The sequence below is a fragment of the Capricornis sumatraensis genome, chromosome 10, assembly GCF_032405125.1.
Source record: "Capricornis sumatraensis isolate serow.1 chromosome 10, serow.2, whole genome shotgun sequence".
NCBI classification, from domain to species: Eukaryota; Metazoa; Chordata; class Mammalia; order Artiodactyla; family Bovidae; genus Capricornis; species Capricornis sumatraensis.
The window spans coordinates 53,251,319-53,270,324 of record NC_091078.1 but is presented as its reverse complement, the minus strand read 5'-3'; the positions used below and the strand labels follow the sequence as shown (position 1 = coordinate 53,270,324).

Sequence of the window (19,006 nt, the reverse complement as noted above, 5' to 3'; positions counted from 1 at the left end):
GATACCTGGATTTCAGATGTAAGTTAAGCCTTCAGCACGTCTTCGGTGATTCTAAGCCGTAGAAATCCTTCAGGTTATGGAGGGAGAGAATGTGAAGAGCAGGCCCAGATGGGGCTCACAAGACTTCCAGTTAAAGGGTTGGTTACAGGAGGGTTTCTTAACTGTCATTATGAGAAGAGACCTTTAAGATCTAAATCCAGTCTTAGCAGGAAAGCTGTACCTCAAAGAGCAAAATGTCTGGTGTCACTCTTTTCTGGTAAGTTACTCAAAGCAGTAGCCCCCCTTGAAACAACGGGCTGAATTGAGGACTTCACCCCACTGGACGTGTCTCAAGCCAGCAAGATACCTGCAGGGGCTGTTTAGACTGTGAACTGACCCACTGTTGTTTTCTTTACAAAGCCCTGAGACTAGCACCCTCGTCTCAATTTTTCATTCTCAAAGCGTTTGGTCTGCAGAACTGACACCGTCTGTGACCAAGGTAGTTCAGAGTGTGTGGCTGTGACGGCAGCGAGTGTCTAGTGTTCAGCATCACAGGATGCCCCTCCCATCTCAGTGTCCTGTCTGTAGACATTTGTCCTTATGAAAAATTTCATTTGCTCCTTGATGAATGCTTGTACTGCTTCTTGCCATCTTCTGAGAAACCCTAGGCCAGCAGGTGTAGCTAGTGATTCCTAATTATCCCAGAAAAGGTGGGAATCAGCACCCAGTTTATCCGACGGTCTCTGCCATGTGCTCAGACAAGCGGCAGAGGGAGCGTGGACATGATGCTTTAGGGAGGGGCGCTGGAGCAGGTTAATCAGCCTTTTCATCTCTGGAATACTTGAAGGCACACTCAGCTGGGCTGGGAGGCTGTAGGGTGAGAGCAGCGTTTGTTTTAGTGAGTTAGGTTTTAAATTTATTTTTAATCAAAGGATACTTGCTTTACAATATTGGTTTCATTTCTGCCATACGTCAATATGAATTAGCTCAATTTAGTTTTGACTCTCCAGCCTATTAAAAAAGAAGTTGAGCGGTCACGTCCCTTTCTTTTTCCGCAGCTGAAAATGGTGGTGGCGTCCACATCATTTTGAAGTGACGTCTTCCGTAGTCTGAACTCTATTCAGCACCAAATAAAAGTCACGCTTAAAAGTGTGTGAAGACTGAATCCAAGAAGTCTTGGGATTGGATTTTACCGTATGAAATGTTTCATATTGAAAACATAGGATGACCTTCCTAATGAGCTGGACGAGAGGCGCACCTGGCCTGCGTCCCCGCCGGGAGAGAGCACGCCGGCCGCGCAGGTAGGCCGCCTGCCCCTCTGCCCGAGGCGCCGGCGCACACAGGTCCGGAGCAGCCTCCGCTGTCTTTCTACACTGTATGCGGTTTGGAGATGAATGTAGATGTACTGTGGGCATTGACATTTCTGGGCCACTGTGGTGTCTGTGGCCTGGACCTTATGCTGACCTGGGCGGGGACGGGCCGCCGCGGACACGGGCCGACCGGTGGTCAGGGGAGAGGCGCGGCGCTTCTCGGGAAAATCCTGTCTAAGGGTGTGCGTCTGCCGGGATCATGCTTGAAGCAAACTGCATTATCAAGAGTACCTTGGTGAGAGGATCAGTGTAAATCCTAATAGGTACAAAGACTTTTGTGTTTTTGCTTTGTCACAGATTTATTGAAAACCTTTTTGCTTCTGCTTCCATTTTTAGCATTTGTTTCTGGTTTTCATTTTTGAATCCCAATGCCTTTTAAACTCATGTGGTTTTCTTTCTCCTTTCTCTATCTCCAACCACTTAGCAACCGCCTCCCCTCACCCCCTTCCTGTTAAACATTTTTAAAGCCCTGTCCTGGACATTGGAAATACACATAAGCAGGACAAAACTGTGATGGTTCGTAACTTGGTGTTAAGGGGTCATTATCAGGAGTTGAAATTATTCTCGGAACACTAGACATCACAAACACTATCTTGCACCATCAAAATTCTTACTTCTTGAGCTTTAGTACAGTCATGGATAACATTCTGGTGATTATTTAGGGACTTTTATACACCACATAATAGCTTCTTTTTTCTATAAAAAGAGTGCCTCTTTCACAAAACCAAATGCTTGTCGGCCAGTATACTTTTCAAAGGGAATCACTGTTTTTGCAATTTTTTCTACTATCTTTCTCTCTTCCCTTCACCCAAAGCCTTCCCAAAATTCATCAGCAAGCATTTGAGGCCTGTGGTGTACTAGACACAATTAGAAAAAACAAAACACTTCGATTGCATTTTAATTATACCACCTCTGTCTATTTCCCCAGTATCTTGGTTTTGAGTGTTTTATTTGATGCTTGAGTTTGAAATCTCTCCCCAAAGACAAAACTGCTCCAGTGGGTAAAAGCTTTGTATTTTGTTTTATTCATAAAGGGGGTTATTTGATAAAAAAAAGAAAGTACTGTCTTTAAATATTCCATCTTTGGCCTGAAAATATCCCTCACTTGTATGGCCCCCAAGCTGGAGAGCTTTCCTTTCTGTCATTTCCCCTTTGCTTTCCTATGACCACATGTTTTCTGTACCAATCACTTGGGAAAGAAGTGAGCTTTCTCTTCATTGTTTTAGAGTTTTGCTTGTCTATTTAGCATTCCTTTTTGAGTCTCAAGATTTATGGAACAATAAATGTCATTTAATGCTGTGTGCTATTTTGAATTCATCAGGTTTTTACAAGCGGGGTTAAAAAAAAAAAGCTCGTCAAACTTGAAATTACACCAAGCAGCATTGAACATTAGTCTGTCCCAGTGAAACAGGTTAAATTATGGCACCAGCAAATTTGCTACTTTGTTTTTTTAATAGTAGGATGTACACATTTCAGTATAATAAATGTTTTCCGATTGTTTTTGCAAATGTGTGTCTCATTTAAAATCCAAGTTCCTGCCAGTGTCACTTCGTATGTTCTGAGTGCACACCAGTCCAAATGGCGTTAGAAGAGCTGGTGGGGATGTTTTCCTTTCAGTTTGTTGTTTTCTCAAAGCAAATGCAGCTGAGGACAGGTCATCCAGTGATTGATTGTTCCACGCTTACATTTTAAAGAGGAAGCAAACCTGATTTCCTTAACAGAGGTCCTGCTGTTTTGTAACTGAAGTCCTATGTCGTTCAGCCAGAGTCCAATAGCTTTGAGAGGTTGTATCCAAGCTCCAAAGAGAGAATGTATAGGAGGTCCTGGTCATTTAAATTTTTAAAACAGAACTATACTCATAGTTTTCTGCAGCACCCATTTTCCCCATACACAGTGATGTAAATGTATATTTAAATAACTGCTATGGCATACATACAATTTTTAGATCAGGAAATACTAGAGTATATAATAAGGCTGCAAAATCACCAGGACTAATGTTTTTTCTGATTATCCTCTTAATTGATTTATCTATCTGCCTTCTCTCCCCAGAATGCAACTGAGGTCTTGTATTCTAAATGATTCTAAAACTTTCCACCTAATAGAACCCTAACTCTATTAGAACTATTGCTGGTCGTGGGAAATTTCTCTTTTGCTGTTTCTCTTCAGCTTCTCAGGAGCTCTGGGCTTTTAAGCTTGGTTGCTAAGAAGGGTTAGCACAGAGGTTCAGTGAAGGTCACAAGTCTGGCAGCACAGAGCAGAAACCAGATCGCCTTACCAGATTTCAGATAACAGAATGCCTGAGTTTGGAGAATGATTTTGGTCAGATATGTCTGCCACAAGATAATAGCAATAAAACCCTCTGACATAAGCACTGCAATGGTTTATTCATTTTATATTATATAAGTCTCAAAGGTGCCAACACTTTACTGAGCTGAGTTTTAAGTGTGTAAAATTTTTGAATAGTTCTGGTGTAACTTGATTTCTAACACTTAAAATAAACTTGGAAAAAAATCACACCCATTCTACATGCATCCATTATTTTTAATTGATTGTAGTATAGATAACTTGAGCCTTAAATTCTTTTTCTTGAAGGTCCCCCAAATTCTGTGAGAGATGACAGGATTAGCTTGTTTTGTGCTGTCGCCTACCCCAGAGCTCACGATCTGTCATCAGGCAGCACGGAGTCTGAGCTGCTTCTGTTCCATTTCTGGTCCCCAAGAGGACCTAGGGCGAGTTGACAGAAAGGTGGAGACCCTGCTCCACCCTTTCTAGAGTCCTCATTCTTTGGTGTCTCACGGAAACCTATTACCTTGCCTTCCAAGTAAGTCTCCAAATAGAAAACTGTCAGGCGTGAATTTGCAATATAGTTACTTCAATAAAGTTGCTATTTTAACCTTCAAAGTGGAGACGTCCTGCTAATCAAAGTGGACTCCTGAATAAAAGGAGGTCATTGGCTTAAGTATCAGGTAAAAAATCAACAGCTTATTTTTCTGCTCAGTTTGTGCTAACGCTGATGGTCTGTTGAAGAATGCTGGCAAAGCCGAGGGGGGAGTTTTGTACCTAGGGCAGCGCCACCTCTTGAGATCCAGGTTTCCTGTGCGGTCCTGGCTGCACTAAGACCACCCCTGCTCTTTGTTAGCTGACACGAGGCTTTGAACTGATTGCATCACAGCAGAACAAAGGTAAAAACTATCACCAGAAGTACCGCAGTCCCTGCACAAGTCTTTTACCTGTAAGCGCCTTTCTCACCGGAGAATCAACAGAGCTGGGTGATGGCAGAGAACGGCACACCGAGTGCTCTGGGCAGGCCCTGGCCGTCAGAGGATGACACAGCACCTGCAGAGCCGCGGCCCACCGCCTCCCGCGGCCGTGGGCGGGGTGACGGGAGCGAAGTAGGCGTGGACTCGGACGTGAGGGAGCTGCGCCTGAAAGCGACGGGAGGAGCACCGGCTAAAGACCTGTGGGCAGGAGGGCAACTACCCGCGTGACCCCAGGAAAGCCCAAGCTAAGAGACAGTCCCCGCCCCTGTGTGCAAACCAAGTGGTGAGGGGTTAGCGCCGAGGCCTGCTTGGGGTCTACGTGCACAGCTGCCTGAGCTTCTAAGCATATTCAAGAGCAAGGGCAGCGCAGCTGGGCTACACGGGGAAGGGACGCCGCCGCTAGGAAGGCTCTCTACCTGGAAATTAGCAAAGGTCAAGCCTACTGATAACGCCTTCAGTTCTTTTGCCCAGACCCATCCTAGAAGCGGAATCTTCCCGGATGGACGCTAAGAAGAAGGTTTTGAACAAGTCTAGGGACTTCCCTGGTGGCTCAGACGGTAAAAGCATCTGCCTACAATGCAGGAGACCTGGGTTCAATTCCTGGGTTGGGAAGATCCCCTGGAGAAGGAAATGGCAACCCATTCCAGTATTCATAAGTCTAAGGAGGTAGCTGGTGTAACTCGGCCCCAGGCAGAACGGAGGAAACAGGCTGGTTCTCTGCGCCTGCTGTCGCCTGGGCGGCTCTGCCGGCGAGGTGGCTGCCCCGCTTACCCGCATGCGCTTGATGCCTGCTCGGGTGACTTGCTGGCAGTCGTAGAGCTCCAGGCGCTCCAGGCCGCGGCAGTGCTCCAGGTGCTCCAGGGCCACGTCGGTGATGAGCAGGCAGTTGTCCAGCTCCAGCACCCGCAGCCTCTCGTGGCCACAGGGGCTGTTGCTTAGGTGCAGGATGCCGTCGTCCGTGATGAGCTCGCAGTGGGACAGGCTCTGGAAGGAGGGGAGGCGCCGTGTCTGCAGGAACCACAGTTCGGGAGGAGGGAGGCTGGGCCTGGGGGCAGCAGCCTCTCTCATCGTCCCCCCGGGGGTAGGGATGGAACCAACACTGCCGGGGACGGTCCGTGCCGAGAGGACCCTGAACTCACCTCTTCCCGCAAACAGCGAGTCTACAGCTACACAGGGACCAGCTGCCTCCGGAAAAAAACACAAGAACCAGCTGGCCAACTTCTCCATGCTGGGCAGAGAGGAGCCGGTGCAAGTGGGCAGGGGAGGCCGTGGCCTGTCATGAACCCCACCCCTGAGAGCAGAGACCCCCATCAGAAGGGAACTCTAAACCTGGAGTTTTTCACTGAACCCCACATGGGGTACCAGCGTCTCCAGAGGCAGGTCTCACAGCTGCCTGGTGCCCCAGTCTTTGTATATGGGACGCTCCTTGCTCACCTGACCCTGATGGCCGAAGGGGGCTTGTATTCCCGGGTCTCATGGACTTTTAACGCGAGAAGAGATTCTTGGCAGACTACCACCCCCAGGCACTGTACGGGCAGCAAGCTGAAACACCCCGTCTTTCTGGCAAGAGGCCTGTGTGCTTGCCCAGGAGCTGATGGGCCAGCCTTCAGGTCAGGTGCCGTCAAGAGGCCCCCAGATGTGCTCCCAGCCAAGACAGGCAGATGTGCTGGCCCTCTGCTGGGCCCCCAGAGAGGAGTTCACGCCCTCCTCTGGAAAACTACCAGAGGCCACGGAGCTGAACAGCCCTGAACCGAAAAACACAGCAGAGGGTTTCAAGAGCAGACTGGATGAAGCAGATAAAAGGACTGGTAACTTGAAAAACTGGTAGTGAAAATCACCCAATCAGAGCAGCAGAAAGGAAAAAAAGACAGTCTAACGGACTTACAGGACAGCATCAAGTGGACTAACATTCTCACTATAAGGGATTATAATCAAGATATGAAAAGTTGAAAGAACCTTAAAAGCAGCAGGAGAAAAACAACTTGTTATGTGCAAGGGAATTCCCATAAGACTATCCGCAGATTTTTCCGGAGAAATTTTGCAGGCAGGCCTGAATGGAGGGGCACGATATAAGTGCGGAAAGAAAAGGGTAAAAAATTCCAACCAAGAATACCAGCAAGGTTATCATTTGGAACTGGAGGAGAGGGGGGGAATTCCCTGGAGGTCCACTGACTAGGAATTGGCTTTCACTGCCAGGGCCCAGGTTCCATCCCTGTTGGGGAACTAAGATACTCGGAGCCACACAGCACAGCACACGCCACACACACGAGCCACCTTACAAGTGTTAAAGGGACCCTGTTAAGCTAAAAAGGGCACTAATTATAACAACATATATGAAAGCATAAATCTCACTGGTAAAGGCTATAATAAATCAGGGTGAAAGCTAAAACACTGTAGTATCCACAAAGTAACACAGCGTTTATTGGTTAGAATTCTTTATTCTTTAATAGCTAAAATTATTGGATAGCTTTTAGGAGCAATGAGCTGCACTGATATTTTTTAAAAGCCCAAGAAACTGGCTCCGGTACTAAGTGGAAGCCAGCCCCTCAACGTCACTGAAACCCGCTGACGGCATGTCCTGCAGGCTGCGAACCGAAGGGCTGAGGCGGCTCCTTAACCGCTGCACGAGCTTCCTGCACTCCTCTGGGCTCTCTTGAATCTGGAGTCCCCCTTGTTTGCATCCGTTTCCCTTTCAGACCGCCTTCTAGATTTAGGGTTTTTGAGAGGACAGGGCCCGTCCTCCCGAGGGTTGCAGAGCAGTTCCTTGAAATTCGTATGAAAAATGAACAGGACAGCCTGGGGGGCCTGAAGCGCAGCAGATGAGGTGTGAGCGCCGCCTGCTAGGGCTGGTCACTCCCCCCACTGCTTCCTGCTGCAGACCTCTAGTGAAAGATGACCACGTTTCACAATTCTGGGCCCTGCCTCCTCTCAGGGGCTGGGGGAGGGCCCCCTGGGGCGGCAGCAGCGCACCGTCGGCCCTTCCCCAGGGAGGCGGGCCCTGGCTGCGTGTCAACACCACCCGCGCTGCCGCTCACCCTCGACTCCACCTGGGGGCCCACAGGCATGGCAACCGTGTCCGCCCTCAAAGTGGGGAAGGCCCTGGAGTATCCCTCAGAGGGACCCAGACACACCCTGCCCTGCAGATTCTGGGTAGGGTAACAGCCACCTCCCCTGACGAATGACCCTGTCACTCTCCAGAGGCTAGGGCAAGGTCTGGCACGGGCGCCCCTCCCGCAAGACACGCTTGTAGCGAATCTGGATTTCGGCTCACCTGTCTCCCTGCTCTTCTAATAATCCTCCATGCTTTTTTCTCGTTTTCTTTACTTGAGGCCCTTATTTGGGGTTTTCTTAGAGTGTCTCTTAAGTCCTCTTTCTGGGAGTTGCTTGTATGAGTACAGGGAAAAACAGAAGATTTCCGTCACTGGAACCCCCGCTGGGGCAGCAGTCTTTGAATAACATTTCCTGCTGGAGTGGACCCCGCGCTCCAGGAGCTGGGGAGCTGGTGGGAGTCCAAGACCAGGGTATCTCAGGGTCGGGGAAGGGCAGAGAGAGAGCCTGGGCAACTGAGGGGAAGGAGGTTAAACCAGAACAAAGCAGGGACTCCTAACCTTCCTCACACCCCGGGGACAAGGGTGTCTCAGGGGCAAGGGGACAAGGGGTGGAGAAATCCCATCTGAGGAGCAGATTCTGTCAATTAGAAAACCAGATCACAACCAATCTGGGAGTAAAGACACGAGATGTGCAAAATCGTCTGCAGATGTAGTAGAGGGAACCGTTTCGGGGAAAATCTGCAAACAGGCAGGTCCTGACTAGCTCTGAAACCTGACCCCTAACCCCAAGACAGTCTCAGAGCTGCCCAAAGCCTAGCACAGTGCCTGAGGGAGAAAAGCCCAGGAGAAATGTGGAAATAAGAGGGACTGGGGGCCAGGGGGAGAGTAACTCAGGCCAGATGGAGCTTTGATGATGCTATAAAACCCTGCTGACGGAGCGAGATCAAGGCGGACAGAGGGAGCTGGCCTACGGGCCTCCCAGGACAGTGGGCAGACCAAAGCCCAGGGAAGCCTCACCATCTGGGCAGCTCTGCAAACGGCATGTTTCTGAAGCGCTCCGCACCTCGGCTTCCTTGCTGGTAAAATGGGGTGTCCATGGTGCCCGCCCGGCAGGGCTGTTGGGATCGAGTCTGGGTATCTGGGGGAGCAGGCGGCCGATTCACACAGCGGATGGAACATGCGTGCGAGGTCAGCGTGCCCGAGTGCTGCCTTCATCACTCATTCTGGACCTTTCGGTATACTCGCTAATTCCCCCTCAGAGATACATGACCTTTTCACTCTGACAGGCTGAATGTGAATCTGTGTAAGGACCTGGGTCCCTCGATTAGGTTCATTTCCAAAAATGAAAACAGTAACACGTAGATTCTCTACCTCCCAAGTCAGCCCAACTAACAGACCCCTGAAACCAAGGATGACGACACCCTTCCAGACAGCAGGTTCCTGCGGTGGTGGGGCAGGGTGGCGGGGCATCTTTCATCCCTGAGAGGTAAGTCCACCACCAAAAGCTGACTCACCAGGGCTTGCAGCTTAGGACAGTGAATGGAGAGCTGGGTGAGCGTGCGGTCGGTTATCTGCAGAGAAACACGCTGTGTCAGTGTGGCGTCCACACCAGAGCTTACCACCTAACCCCGCTTCTCCTGAACACAAGAACCAAACGGTGCAAAAGAGAATTAACAACCCATGTCAGGACACGCAGGCTGGGAGCTCCTCTCCTCACCAGCAACCTCAAATCTGCTTACTCCCCCCGGTGCAAAGCTGTTCTTGTCTTTACCCTGGAGCCCCAAGGGGGACAAGGCACAAAGCGGGAGTGGGTGAGGGGGCCCCAGGGTTCTTTGTGCAGTCACCTCATCACTCGGCAAGCAAGCTCTTTTCTCCAAGAAGTTATGTGAAAATGAGGGTTTCTTTTTTTTTTTTAAAGTTTGGCAAAAGATGGTACTATCTTGAACTCAGCTCTGCTGACAGAACAGCCCAGAGTGCGCGCATTGCCCTGACACCCATGCTGGGGCGAGGAGGCTCCAGGCGCCGGCACCTCGGGCCACACCTGTGCCCGTGGCTGCGAGGCGCCCTGCGGGGCCGTCAGGGGTGCACTCACCAGGACACATTCTTCCAGGTCCATTTTCTCCAGGTCGTGGCAGTTCTGCAAGAGTTCACAAGAGTCCGTGAGACATCCCCTGCTCCCCAAGTGGCCCAGTGAGCCGGCACGTCTGAGCAGGCGCCCTCGGAATCACAGTCACGTGGAAGTGGGCACACGGGGCAGCCGCGTGTCCTCCTCTCGTCTACACCTTCCCGGGGGCTCGCGCGTCTCAGCATGTAGATTTTAGCCACGAGGGGTCTCTGGGAGGACACGGGGTGGGGCGCTCACCACCGGGTGGCTGGTGGGGGATGCGACAGGAGGCAGAGTCGCAGCAGCCCCAGGAGGACAGCGGCTCTGGGCGGCAGGGCAGTGTGGAGGGGGCCAGAGCCCGGCATAGCCGAGGGACGCTGCCGAGACGATAGTCAGGGTCTGTAAGGAAGGGCTCTCCCACAGGGAGGAGGCTGCTCGCACTGTGGCCCCGCCTGACAAAGGGAGACTGAGGGCCAGGCCCCCATTCCTGGTGTAGGACCCCCTCAGCTCCCGGGCCCAAGGGAGAAAGTACAGAACGCACCCCTAGCCCCACCAGGACTCTATTCTACTTGGGGCCTGTCACTGCTGAAGGCCATTTTTTGCACACTCCGAGTCGCTCTGGAGGGAGGTGGCAGAGAGGCTGGTTGGTTTGGTAACACTGTCTTACCCGAGCTAGAAGCGTAAAGCCCGCATCGGTCAGATGGGAACATCGGGCAGCCTCCAAGATCCTGGGGTACGGAGTGCGGGGGAGACAAAGAAGCAGTGGGTTAACCACGCAAAGGGGGAGCCTGCTTTACAGTGCTGAGCTTATTCCACTCTCTGACACAGAACTGAGGCTTAGGGAGTCCCACCCCAACAGGGCAGTAAATACAGGGATCTTCCCACAATACCAGCACACGACTGCTCTTCTTTCTCGATATTACTCCAGTATGTATTGACTTGTAAACAATTAAAATGTATTTTCACTGTCCCTCTGCTCGCATAGATCACTCACATGTCAAAGTAATGACAGGACGAGGCCAAACAGGTGGGCACCTGAGTGATGCCCATCAGGAAATGCAGACTCAGGTTCCCCGGGGCTGGACAGCGTGACACCCTCCACACAGCCCTAAAGGAGCCAGTTCAAGCTCTGTCCCATCCCAGTCCATCTGACAGACGCCACCGACTCAACCACCGCAGCCGCAGCCACCTTTCCACCAGCTGCGAGAAGCCCCCTGCCCGCCCCCCGCTCGGCCCCAGGCCCTCAGGGTGCACTCACTGGAGTCTGGGGCAGTTCAAGGCCAGGGCTGTCAGGGAGGCGTCGGTGAGGCTGCCGCAGCCGGACAGGCAGAGCGCCTGCAGCCGCGGGCAGCCCCGGCACAGCTGCACCACGCCGTCGTCCGTGACGCGCTGCGGAGCCAAGCGCACAGTCAGAGGCCCGGGGCACCACGCGGAGCCTCCCGCCCGCCGACTGCCCGGGGTTACCCGCGACTTAACGTTCATCCTGACAGTGCAACCAAAACAATGTTAAGTACAGAGAAGATGGGTATTTATGTTCCCTCTGCACAGCTTTAGAATATTCAAGCCTTACTAACAGTAAAATTTTTAAATTCCACTTCCTACTCAGAGTCTTTTCCCAGGAAAAATTTATAAACTTGTGTTAAAAATCAGATTTAACAAAGAGCTCATGGGATTTCCCTGGTTAAGTGACATTAATTTTTGGTTGGATTTCTACAGATTAATGCTAATTAAAAGATATCTATTGTATAAATCATATATGTGTATAACATTTCCTGAAATGGTTTAGAAAATAACAAAATTAAGTAAATCACTAAATTATTGATAAATGGCTTAAATTCTATGAATTTAGCTATAAAGACTTAAATTAATATCTTTATTTAGATACACTAACTTCTGTGACTATAAACATGTACATTTATGTCAGACTTCAAGCCCCCTGCCAGTGCTATCCCACATGCAATTCAAGGTTCTATTTCTGAATGGCGCTCTCTCATAAGGTCAGTATTTCCTCATAAGATAGTTTCTGCTTTATCTCCCATTAGGGACTTTTAAATTTTATGATTCACTCACTAAATGCTAAATACAAGGGATTTCATTTAACTTTCTCAAAAATGACATTTTCCTTGAGAAACCCAGCTGGCTGCAGCAAGCATCTTTGATGCTCAATTATTAACAGCGGTGAAAAAAACCAATCTTTCACAGGCCTATCGTGCACTGATGCAAAGCACAGCTCACCCTTTATTCTTCATACCTGTTACTTCCTTTCACCCACTGAGGCAGCATGAGAGATGCCACCACTCCCAGTTTATAAGCAAAGATAAAACACTGACAACCTCCCCAGGAATTGCTCATAGCATCCTTGATACCTTCAAATAAATCAAGCCTCTAATCTCTGCTATTTTTAGGGGAAATGTTCACGGCTCTGCACTGGCCTTTCTTTAGATTGCTCTTCTTTCATTGTGGGAAGCGGTGGGTCCCAGAAGGACGCGGGATGGGAGATAAGGAAGTGGCAACCCCCCACCCACAGCCTGCCCTGGACGAAGCACGTGGGAAAGGCACGCTACTCACGGAGCAGGACTGCAGGTTGAGGCTCACAAGCTCATGGCAGTAATTCTGAATGTGCTTCAGAGCTTCGTCTTCTAGCTGCATGAGCGGAGAACACAGAAGAGGTGGAGCCAGCTCGGGGACAGGGGGCCCCGGCTCCCCAGTGACGCGCGCGCAGACAAGCCCGGCGGACGGGTACCTGCGTGCAGCCCCTCAGCAGCAGGGCCCTCAGGCCGCGACAGCCGCGCACCAGCGCCTCGATGCCGTCCTTGGTGATCTGGTCGCACCACGACAGGTTGAGGTACTCCAGGTGCCGGCAGCCCTCGCTGGGAGAGCGGGAAACAGCCGCGCCTGTGCAGTCCATCCCATGGAGAGCGCAGGCACATCTCTGAGCTCAGAGACCCACAGACAGTTCCCGGGAGAGACCGCCTGACCCGAGCCGCCCACTTCCTGCCGCAGGGGGACTGCGAGGAAGGTTCCAAACACCAGGCTGCTCGAGCCTTGGGTATTATTGCTCGTGACCGCCACTGACAGGCACTCTTACCTGATCCCCTTTAAGGAGCTGTTTGTAATGGACACGCAGGAGGTCAGATCGAGATGTTTCAGCTTGGAACAGAATCGGCTAAGGCTGTAACACGTGCTGAAAAAGGACCGGCGCACTAAAGGTATTTTCAACCACCTTTCCCTCCCCCAATCTCCCAGGGCCTATCAGTCACCAAAGCGATTTCTGGTACTTACCTGTCAGTGATCTTTGTGCACCCATTGAGGTTTAAATGTTCAATGTTTCGGCAGTTCTGTGCAAAGGTCCTAAAATGAGAAAACATTTCTAAAACTCCCTGCAAGTTGCGAGGCAGCCACCAGAGGGCACGTGGAACCATTCACATTGAGAACAACCTTCTTCAAAAGTTTAATTTATGGAGGATCTACTCTCTTAAGTTTCTAAGTGTATAGTGTGTAATTGCTGACCGTAGCCACCAGTGTCCTTCGATTCTGATGGTCACAGGAAACAGCTGAGGTTCTTGTCACTGCAGAAGTCTGCTGGTGGATTGAGGCAAACCTCTCGGCAGTCTGCCGTTTCCAGCAAGTTCCCAGGTAATGCCAGAGCTGCTGCTCTGCGGACAGCACTTGGAGAAGCAACGCCCTCGACAGACTGCGTATCAGCTGAGACTCTTCTTCACTCAGCCTCCAGCGGTGGTCTCAGAGCAGAGGTCGGGCTCCCAGCTCTCCTCTACAGAGAAATCAGCCGGCAGCAACTGCAGGGGTCGAGTCCCTCCTGTGCCGTGCATGCTGGCCCTTGCCCGGGCCCTTCCGGAGGAACCATCTCTGGCCACTGACAGGGCCAGTAATCGGTCAGCATCAAGGCCTAGCCTTTCCTGGTGAGGACATCGAGTCATGCAGGGCGACGACCTCAACGATTTCGGGGTTGGCAGCATGGCCAGAAGCAGAGAATTGAACATCCCTAACTCGCCACTGCCTCCTTAACATATACGGCAGGACTTACTTAGGTCATCTGCATTTCCTTGAAATATGGCTTCAGTGTATCTTACAGGCTTGAGTCCTGATGCTTCCATGTAGTACCCAAAGGTCTCCAAAACCTGGCCTCAAGCCACGTGTCAGTCTCACCTGCTCTTTCTGCTCTGCGGTGGTGTAGGGAAAGGGACCCGGCTGGAGCCGAGCGGACTCCCTGATCTGAGTGTGTGGAGCCAAATGTCTGGCCGTGGCTGTCAGAGTGATCAAAGCAGAGCATGAGAATGGGGAGGACTCCAGAGATCTGCAAAGGTTCCCTCCAGAATTCAGCAGAGTACTGGTCAGCGTGTGCAGATCACCCAAAACCAGGGACGGGCTCAACGAGAAGCATTAAGGGGACAAAGTCAGGGCTCACCCAAGGGAAGAGTACCCATGCCCACGAGACAAGAGTGAAAATGCCATCATGTGTGGGGCACTGCGCAGAGTACTGAGATGCGTCTTGCTTCAGAAGAGCAGTACAACCATCCCTAGACTAACCACTGCTTTGGTCCAAGCTATTAAGACAAAAAAAAAGATCTCCTAGTTCAAAGGAACTATGTCCAAGTAACTCAGCTACATCTCAGAACAAAACTCAAGTATATTTATCAGAATATAAAAATACTCTGTACCCTAAATAACATTCACAATGTCTAGCATTGAATAAAAAAATTACCATCCATTCAAATAAGAAGGAAAATATATCCATAATGAGGAGAAAATTCAATCTATTAAGGCTATCCAGAACTGGCAGAGATGCTAGATACAGCGAGGGGTGCTGTGCTAAGCTGCGCCTGCTCTTACAACCCCATGGACTGTAGCCCACCAGGCTCCTCTGTCCATGGGATTCTCTTGCCTGGATTCTCCAGGCTGTAACACCTTAGATCCTCCAGAGGATCTTCCCAACCCAAGGATCAAACCTGCATGTCCTTCCCATTTCCTGCACTGGCAGGCAGGTTCTTTACCACTACAGTGCACCACCTGGGAAGCCCAGAAATAGCGGACAAAGGCATTAAAAGTTATCATAACTGTGTTCTGTAGAACACACTTCTATGAAGCTGGAGTGAAGATCTTAATTAAACATCTCATGTCTATTAAGCATGTTACACAGAGACATGAAGGACATAAAGATACAAATTAAACTTTTAAATAGGAAAACCACCATGACTGAGATGAAAATTTACGAATGGGATTAACAGCAGATTAGACACTGTGGAAGAAAAGATTCGTGAATTTAAAACACACAGCAACTGGAAGTATCTAAAAAGAAATATGGAAAGGAAAGAGAAATAGAACAGAGCGTGAAAGAAGTGTGGGACAGCTTCAAACAACCTCACGAACATGGGACTGGAGTCCCTAAAGAACAAGAGATTGTGTGGGGCAGGACAGTAGCAGAAGCAGTAATGACCAGAAGCCTCACGAAAATTATAAACTTACAAATCCTAGAAACTGAAGGAATTCCAAGAGCAAGAAACAGGAAGGAAAATCCACCAAGGCATAAGCTTATCCAAACTGGTGAAAACCAGTGATTAAAAAAAATTAAAAGCACCCAGGGAAATAAGATACACCTCATACAGAGGAATAAAACAAGGATGACAAAAGAGGTCTCATTAACAGTAAAAAAGCAAGAAACAAAATCTGCCAACACAATTTTATATTCATCAAAAAATATTTTTTCAAAACTGAAGAGAAAGTAAGTTTCTTTCAGGCAGAAGTGCTGAAAGAATTCATCAGATCTGCAGTGCAAGAAAAGTTAAAGAACACTCTTCAGGCAGAAAAAAAAAGAAATGGCATAAGATGAAAATCTGTGTTTACAAAAAGAAATGAAGGACTGGAAATATTAACTTGACTTATAGAAAGTCATTTTAGTTATTTAACTCTCTTTAAAAACAACCGACTGTTAAAACAAAAATAATAACTATCCAGTGTGGATTTAAGACCATATTTGGAATTTGAAAGTGTATGGCAGTAACAGCATGATAGCTGGGCAAAGGAAAATGGAAGTGAGATGTAATATAATTCGAGGGTAAACTGTAATAACTTTAAAATGTACAATATAAACTAAAAAACAACTTCCACATTAAAAAACTAGAAAAAAGGCCAAATGAAATGCAAAATAAAGGAAATAATAAAGAGGAGAGAAGAAATCAGTGAAGTAGAAAACAGTAAAACAAGGGGAAAAAATGACATCCAAAGCCGGTTCCTTGAGAACATCAAAAAATTAGTAACCCCCTAGCTAGGCTGGGACTTCCCTGGCAGCTCAGCTGGTAAAGAATCCATCTGCAATGCAGGAGACCCCAGTTCCATTCCTGGGCTGGGAAGATTCCCTGGAGAAGGGATAGGCTACCCACTCCAGTATTCACAGGCTTCCTTGGTGGCTCAGCTGGTAAAGAATCTGCCTGCAATGCGGGAGATCTGGGTTCGATCCCTGGGTTGGGAAGATCCCCTGGAGAAGGGAACAGCTACCCACTCCAATATTCTGGCCTGGAGAATCACCATGGACAGAGGAGCTTGGCGGGTGGGCTTGCAAAGAGTCCATGAGGTCCATAGGGTCACAAAGAGTCGGACATGACTAAGCACAGCACAGCTAGGCTGACCAGGAATAAAAAGACAAATATGACAACTATCAGAGAAATTTACTCATCTTTACTCTTTAAAAATTGGTATTGTCAATAAAAATTCAAAGAATATATATATAGTGCAATAGGCACTGAAAATCACTTCGATTTTTATTAGACATAGCAATTACTTTCATGTAGTAAAAAAAAAAAAAATTACCAAAATCAGGAACAAAGAGCTATCACTACAGATTTTAGATATTAAAATGATAACAAGAGTATATTATTCACAACTTTTTGCAAAAACTTCAAGCACTCAGGCGAAATGGACAAAATCTTCACAAGGCAAAAACTATACCAAAACTAACTCAAGAAGGAATAAAAACCTGGAAGAGTTCTATATATATTAAAGAAATAGAATTTATAGTTAAAACCCTTCTATAAAGAACAAGCAGGCGCAGAAGGCCTCAATGGTAAATTTTACCAAACCCAAGTAAGGTAAAACAATACAAATTCTACATAAACTTTTCAAAAAAGATGAAGGGGAGAAAACACATTTCAATTCATTCTGGAAAGCTATAATTAAAACTATAATTTATTGAATCGCCAGTCTATGTCTGACGCAGGATACAGCATGCTTGGGGCTGGTGCATGGGGATGACCCACAGTGATGTTATGGGGAGGGAGGTGGGAGGGGGGTTCATGTTTGGGAACACATGTAAGAATTAAAGATTTTAAAATTAAATTTAAAAAAATTAAAAAAAAACTATAATTACCACAACCTGATAATTAAACCAGACAAAAACATCACAAGAAAACCATAGAACATCCTTCACAAATGCAAGAAAAAATTTGACAAAATTTCAGCAAATAGGATCCAACAACATGTAAAAAATGCAGTCTAGAACAACTCAACAAGGGCCTATCTGAAGGGTGGAAGGTTGGCTTAACATTCAAATACCAACCAAGGTAAGAAAAGGGGGGTCAAGACGGAGGAGCAGGAGCACATGGAGCTCACCTCCCCCCATGAACACACCAAAAATGCATCTACGTGAGGAGTAACTCTCACAGGAAACTGAACCATACAACCAAAGCTACAAGAAAAACATCCACACAACTGGGAAGGACAAAAAAGGCGGGGGGGGGGGGGGGGGGGCGGGGCGGGGCGGCGATCAGGTTCGGGACCTGTGAGGACAGGAGTGTCCACATGGCTGGACCCCTTGCCCTGGGGAGGGAGCAAGCTGACTCACAATCTGAGCAGCCCAGGCCTGGGGTCCCGCCCAAGGAGACAAGCCCCCTGCCTGCGGGGAATCCCCTGAGGCAGCCAGAAGGCTGGAGAAGCCTAGGCTGTACCCCTGAGGAGCGCCCGTCCTGGCTCGCCAACCGTCAGGGCAGAGAGCCTCGCACGGGCGGCTGCTGCCTCAGGCACTTCCCAGCCCGAAGGGGCAAACATCCCAGCCCTGCCGACTGCACAGCCTGGTGCAGATGCGGCTCTAGCTAAAGACTCCCACACACCTGGCGTGGGACCCAGACGGAGTCACGGAACCCACAGTCAGTATTCACAGTGGGCGCAGGTCTAGCTGGGCAGCACCTGGCGCAGCACCCAAGTGCTGACCCCAGGAGACAGGCCCTGGGCGGCTGTTCCCAGCAAGCATTTTCTAGAGTGTTCTGTCTCCACCGGCTCCACACTGCAGCTTACCTCTGGGGCAGACAGGTCCTGGGAGAAGACTGCCAGAGAGGCAGGCCAGATCTTAGGGGGCAGCCCAGATACCTCAACTCCTGCAGCCACGATACCCCAGCCCCGAGCCCCAACCTACCCTGCCCCCCAGCCTTGCACTGGATCTGGGACAAACACAACAGAGAAAGCTGTGTGACCCTGGGCTGCCTCAGAGCGGAACTGCTGCAGCAATCAGCTCCTTTGGTGCAAGACACACACTCAGAACAACAGAGCCTGACGGAACCAGACCCTCAGAACCTCCACCTCCACCGCTGGGGAGCAGGCCCTGCCCTCGACAGAGACAATGATGGAGCAAAGAGCAAGTCCCACTGCACGTCGAGTGCAGGCTCCAGACGCTACGACACACCATCACCCCCTCTAGCAAGGAGGCAGCAGACAGCACACTCTGAGCAAAGAGGCGGCTGGCATCCATACCCAAAGCAGCCCTCACACCAAAAACCTCTGGACCTAACAGCCTACGCGTAGATGCTCCCGCAGAAAAATGGCCCTTCAGAGCCACAGTGGACAGCTGTTTCTCCTAAATTCACAGAGACAGAGAAAGTTAAGGAAAATGAAAAAGCAAACCGCTACCAATTAAAACAAGAGAAATCGAACTTCTCTGGTACTGGGAGGCCAGTACCGCCAAAGCAGGGGACAAGGATTCGATCCCTGGTCCACGAGGGCTCCACAGGCCACAGGGCAACTGAGCCTGCATGCCAAGCTGCTGCGCACAGACGCCACCAACTACTGAAGCCCGTGCTCAGGAATAAGAGCAGCCCCTGCCACGAGGAGGCTGCACGCTGCAACCAGAGAGGAGCCGCTGCCCCCACAGCCAGAGAAAGCCTACGTGCAGCCACGCGGATGGAGGACAGCCGAGAGGAAATACAGACAAGAACAAGAGGCAGCTCCTGACAGGCCATC

General features: G+C 49.5%; 2 protein-coding genes across 3 annotated transcripts in view; one reads left to right on the top strand and one right to left on the bottom strand.

The window, feature by feature from the left end:
• Positions 1 to 3,549, top strand: part of UBP1 (upstream binding protein 1) — a 65,108-nt gene extending 61,559 nt beyond the window's left edge. For both annotated transcript variants that reach the window (XM_068982686.1, XM_068982685.1), the window contains one exon: positions 1,038 to 3,549. In XM_068982686.1, coding sequence (XP_068838787.1) covers positions 1,038 to 1,075 — 38 coding nt within the window. In that variant the 3' untranslated portion in view covers positions 1,076 to 3,549. The remainder of the gene's footprint in view (positions 1 to 1,037) is intronic.
• Positions 119 to 13,070, bottom strand: FBXL2 (F-box and leucine rich repeat protein 2). Its single transcript, XM_068982688.1, has 12 exons — positions 13,046 to 13,070; positions 12,852 to 12,966; positions 12,507 to 12,633; positions 12,332 to 12,406; positions 11,022 to 11,152; positions 10,431 to 10,491; positions 9,752 to 9,796; positions 9,081 to 9,230; positions 6,884 to 6,904; positions 5,381 to 5,593; positions 4,580 to 4,774; positions 119 to 849 (listed from the first exon to the last, which is right to left on the bottom strand). Exons 1-11 carry the CDS (start codon positions 13,068 to 13,070, stop codon positions 4,667 to 4,669), a joined length of 1,071 nt encoding a protein of 356 aa, XP_068838789.1. The 3' UTR covers positions 119 to 849; positions 4,580 to 4,666.
• Between the last annotated feature and the right edge of the window lie 5,936 nt (positions 13,071 to 19,006).

Bases quoted from the DNA above. Each gene is read 5' to 3' on its own strand.
- FBXL2 (XM_068982688.1), bottom strand. From the start codon at position 13,070: ATGGGTGCACAAAGATCACTGACAG. The intron at 6,905-9,080 runs GTGTCGTCATCC...TTAGCTTAACAG, and splicing joins GGAACCTGCTGTCTGGAAGG to GGTCCCTTTAACACTTGTAA. The intron at 4,775-5,380 runs GTAAGCGGGGCA...CGTCGCTTTCAG, and splicing joins CAGGCATCAAGCGCATGCGG to GCGCAGCTCCCTCACGTCCG.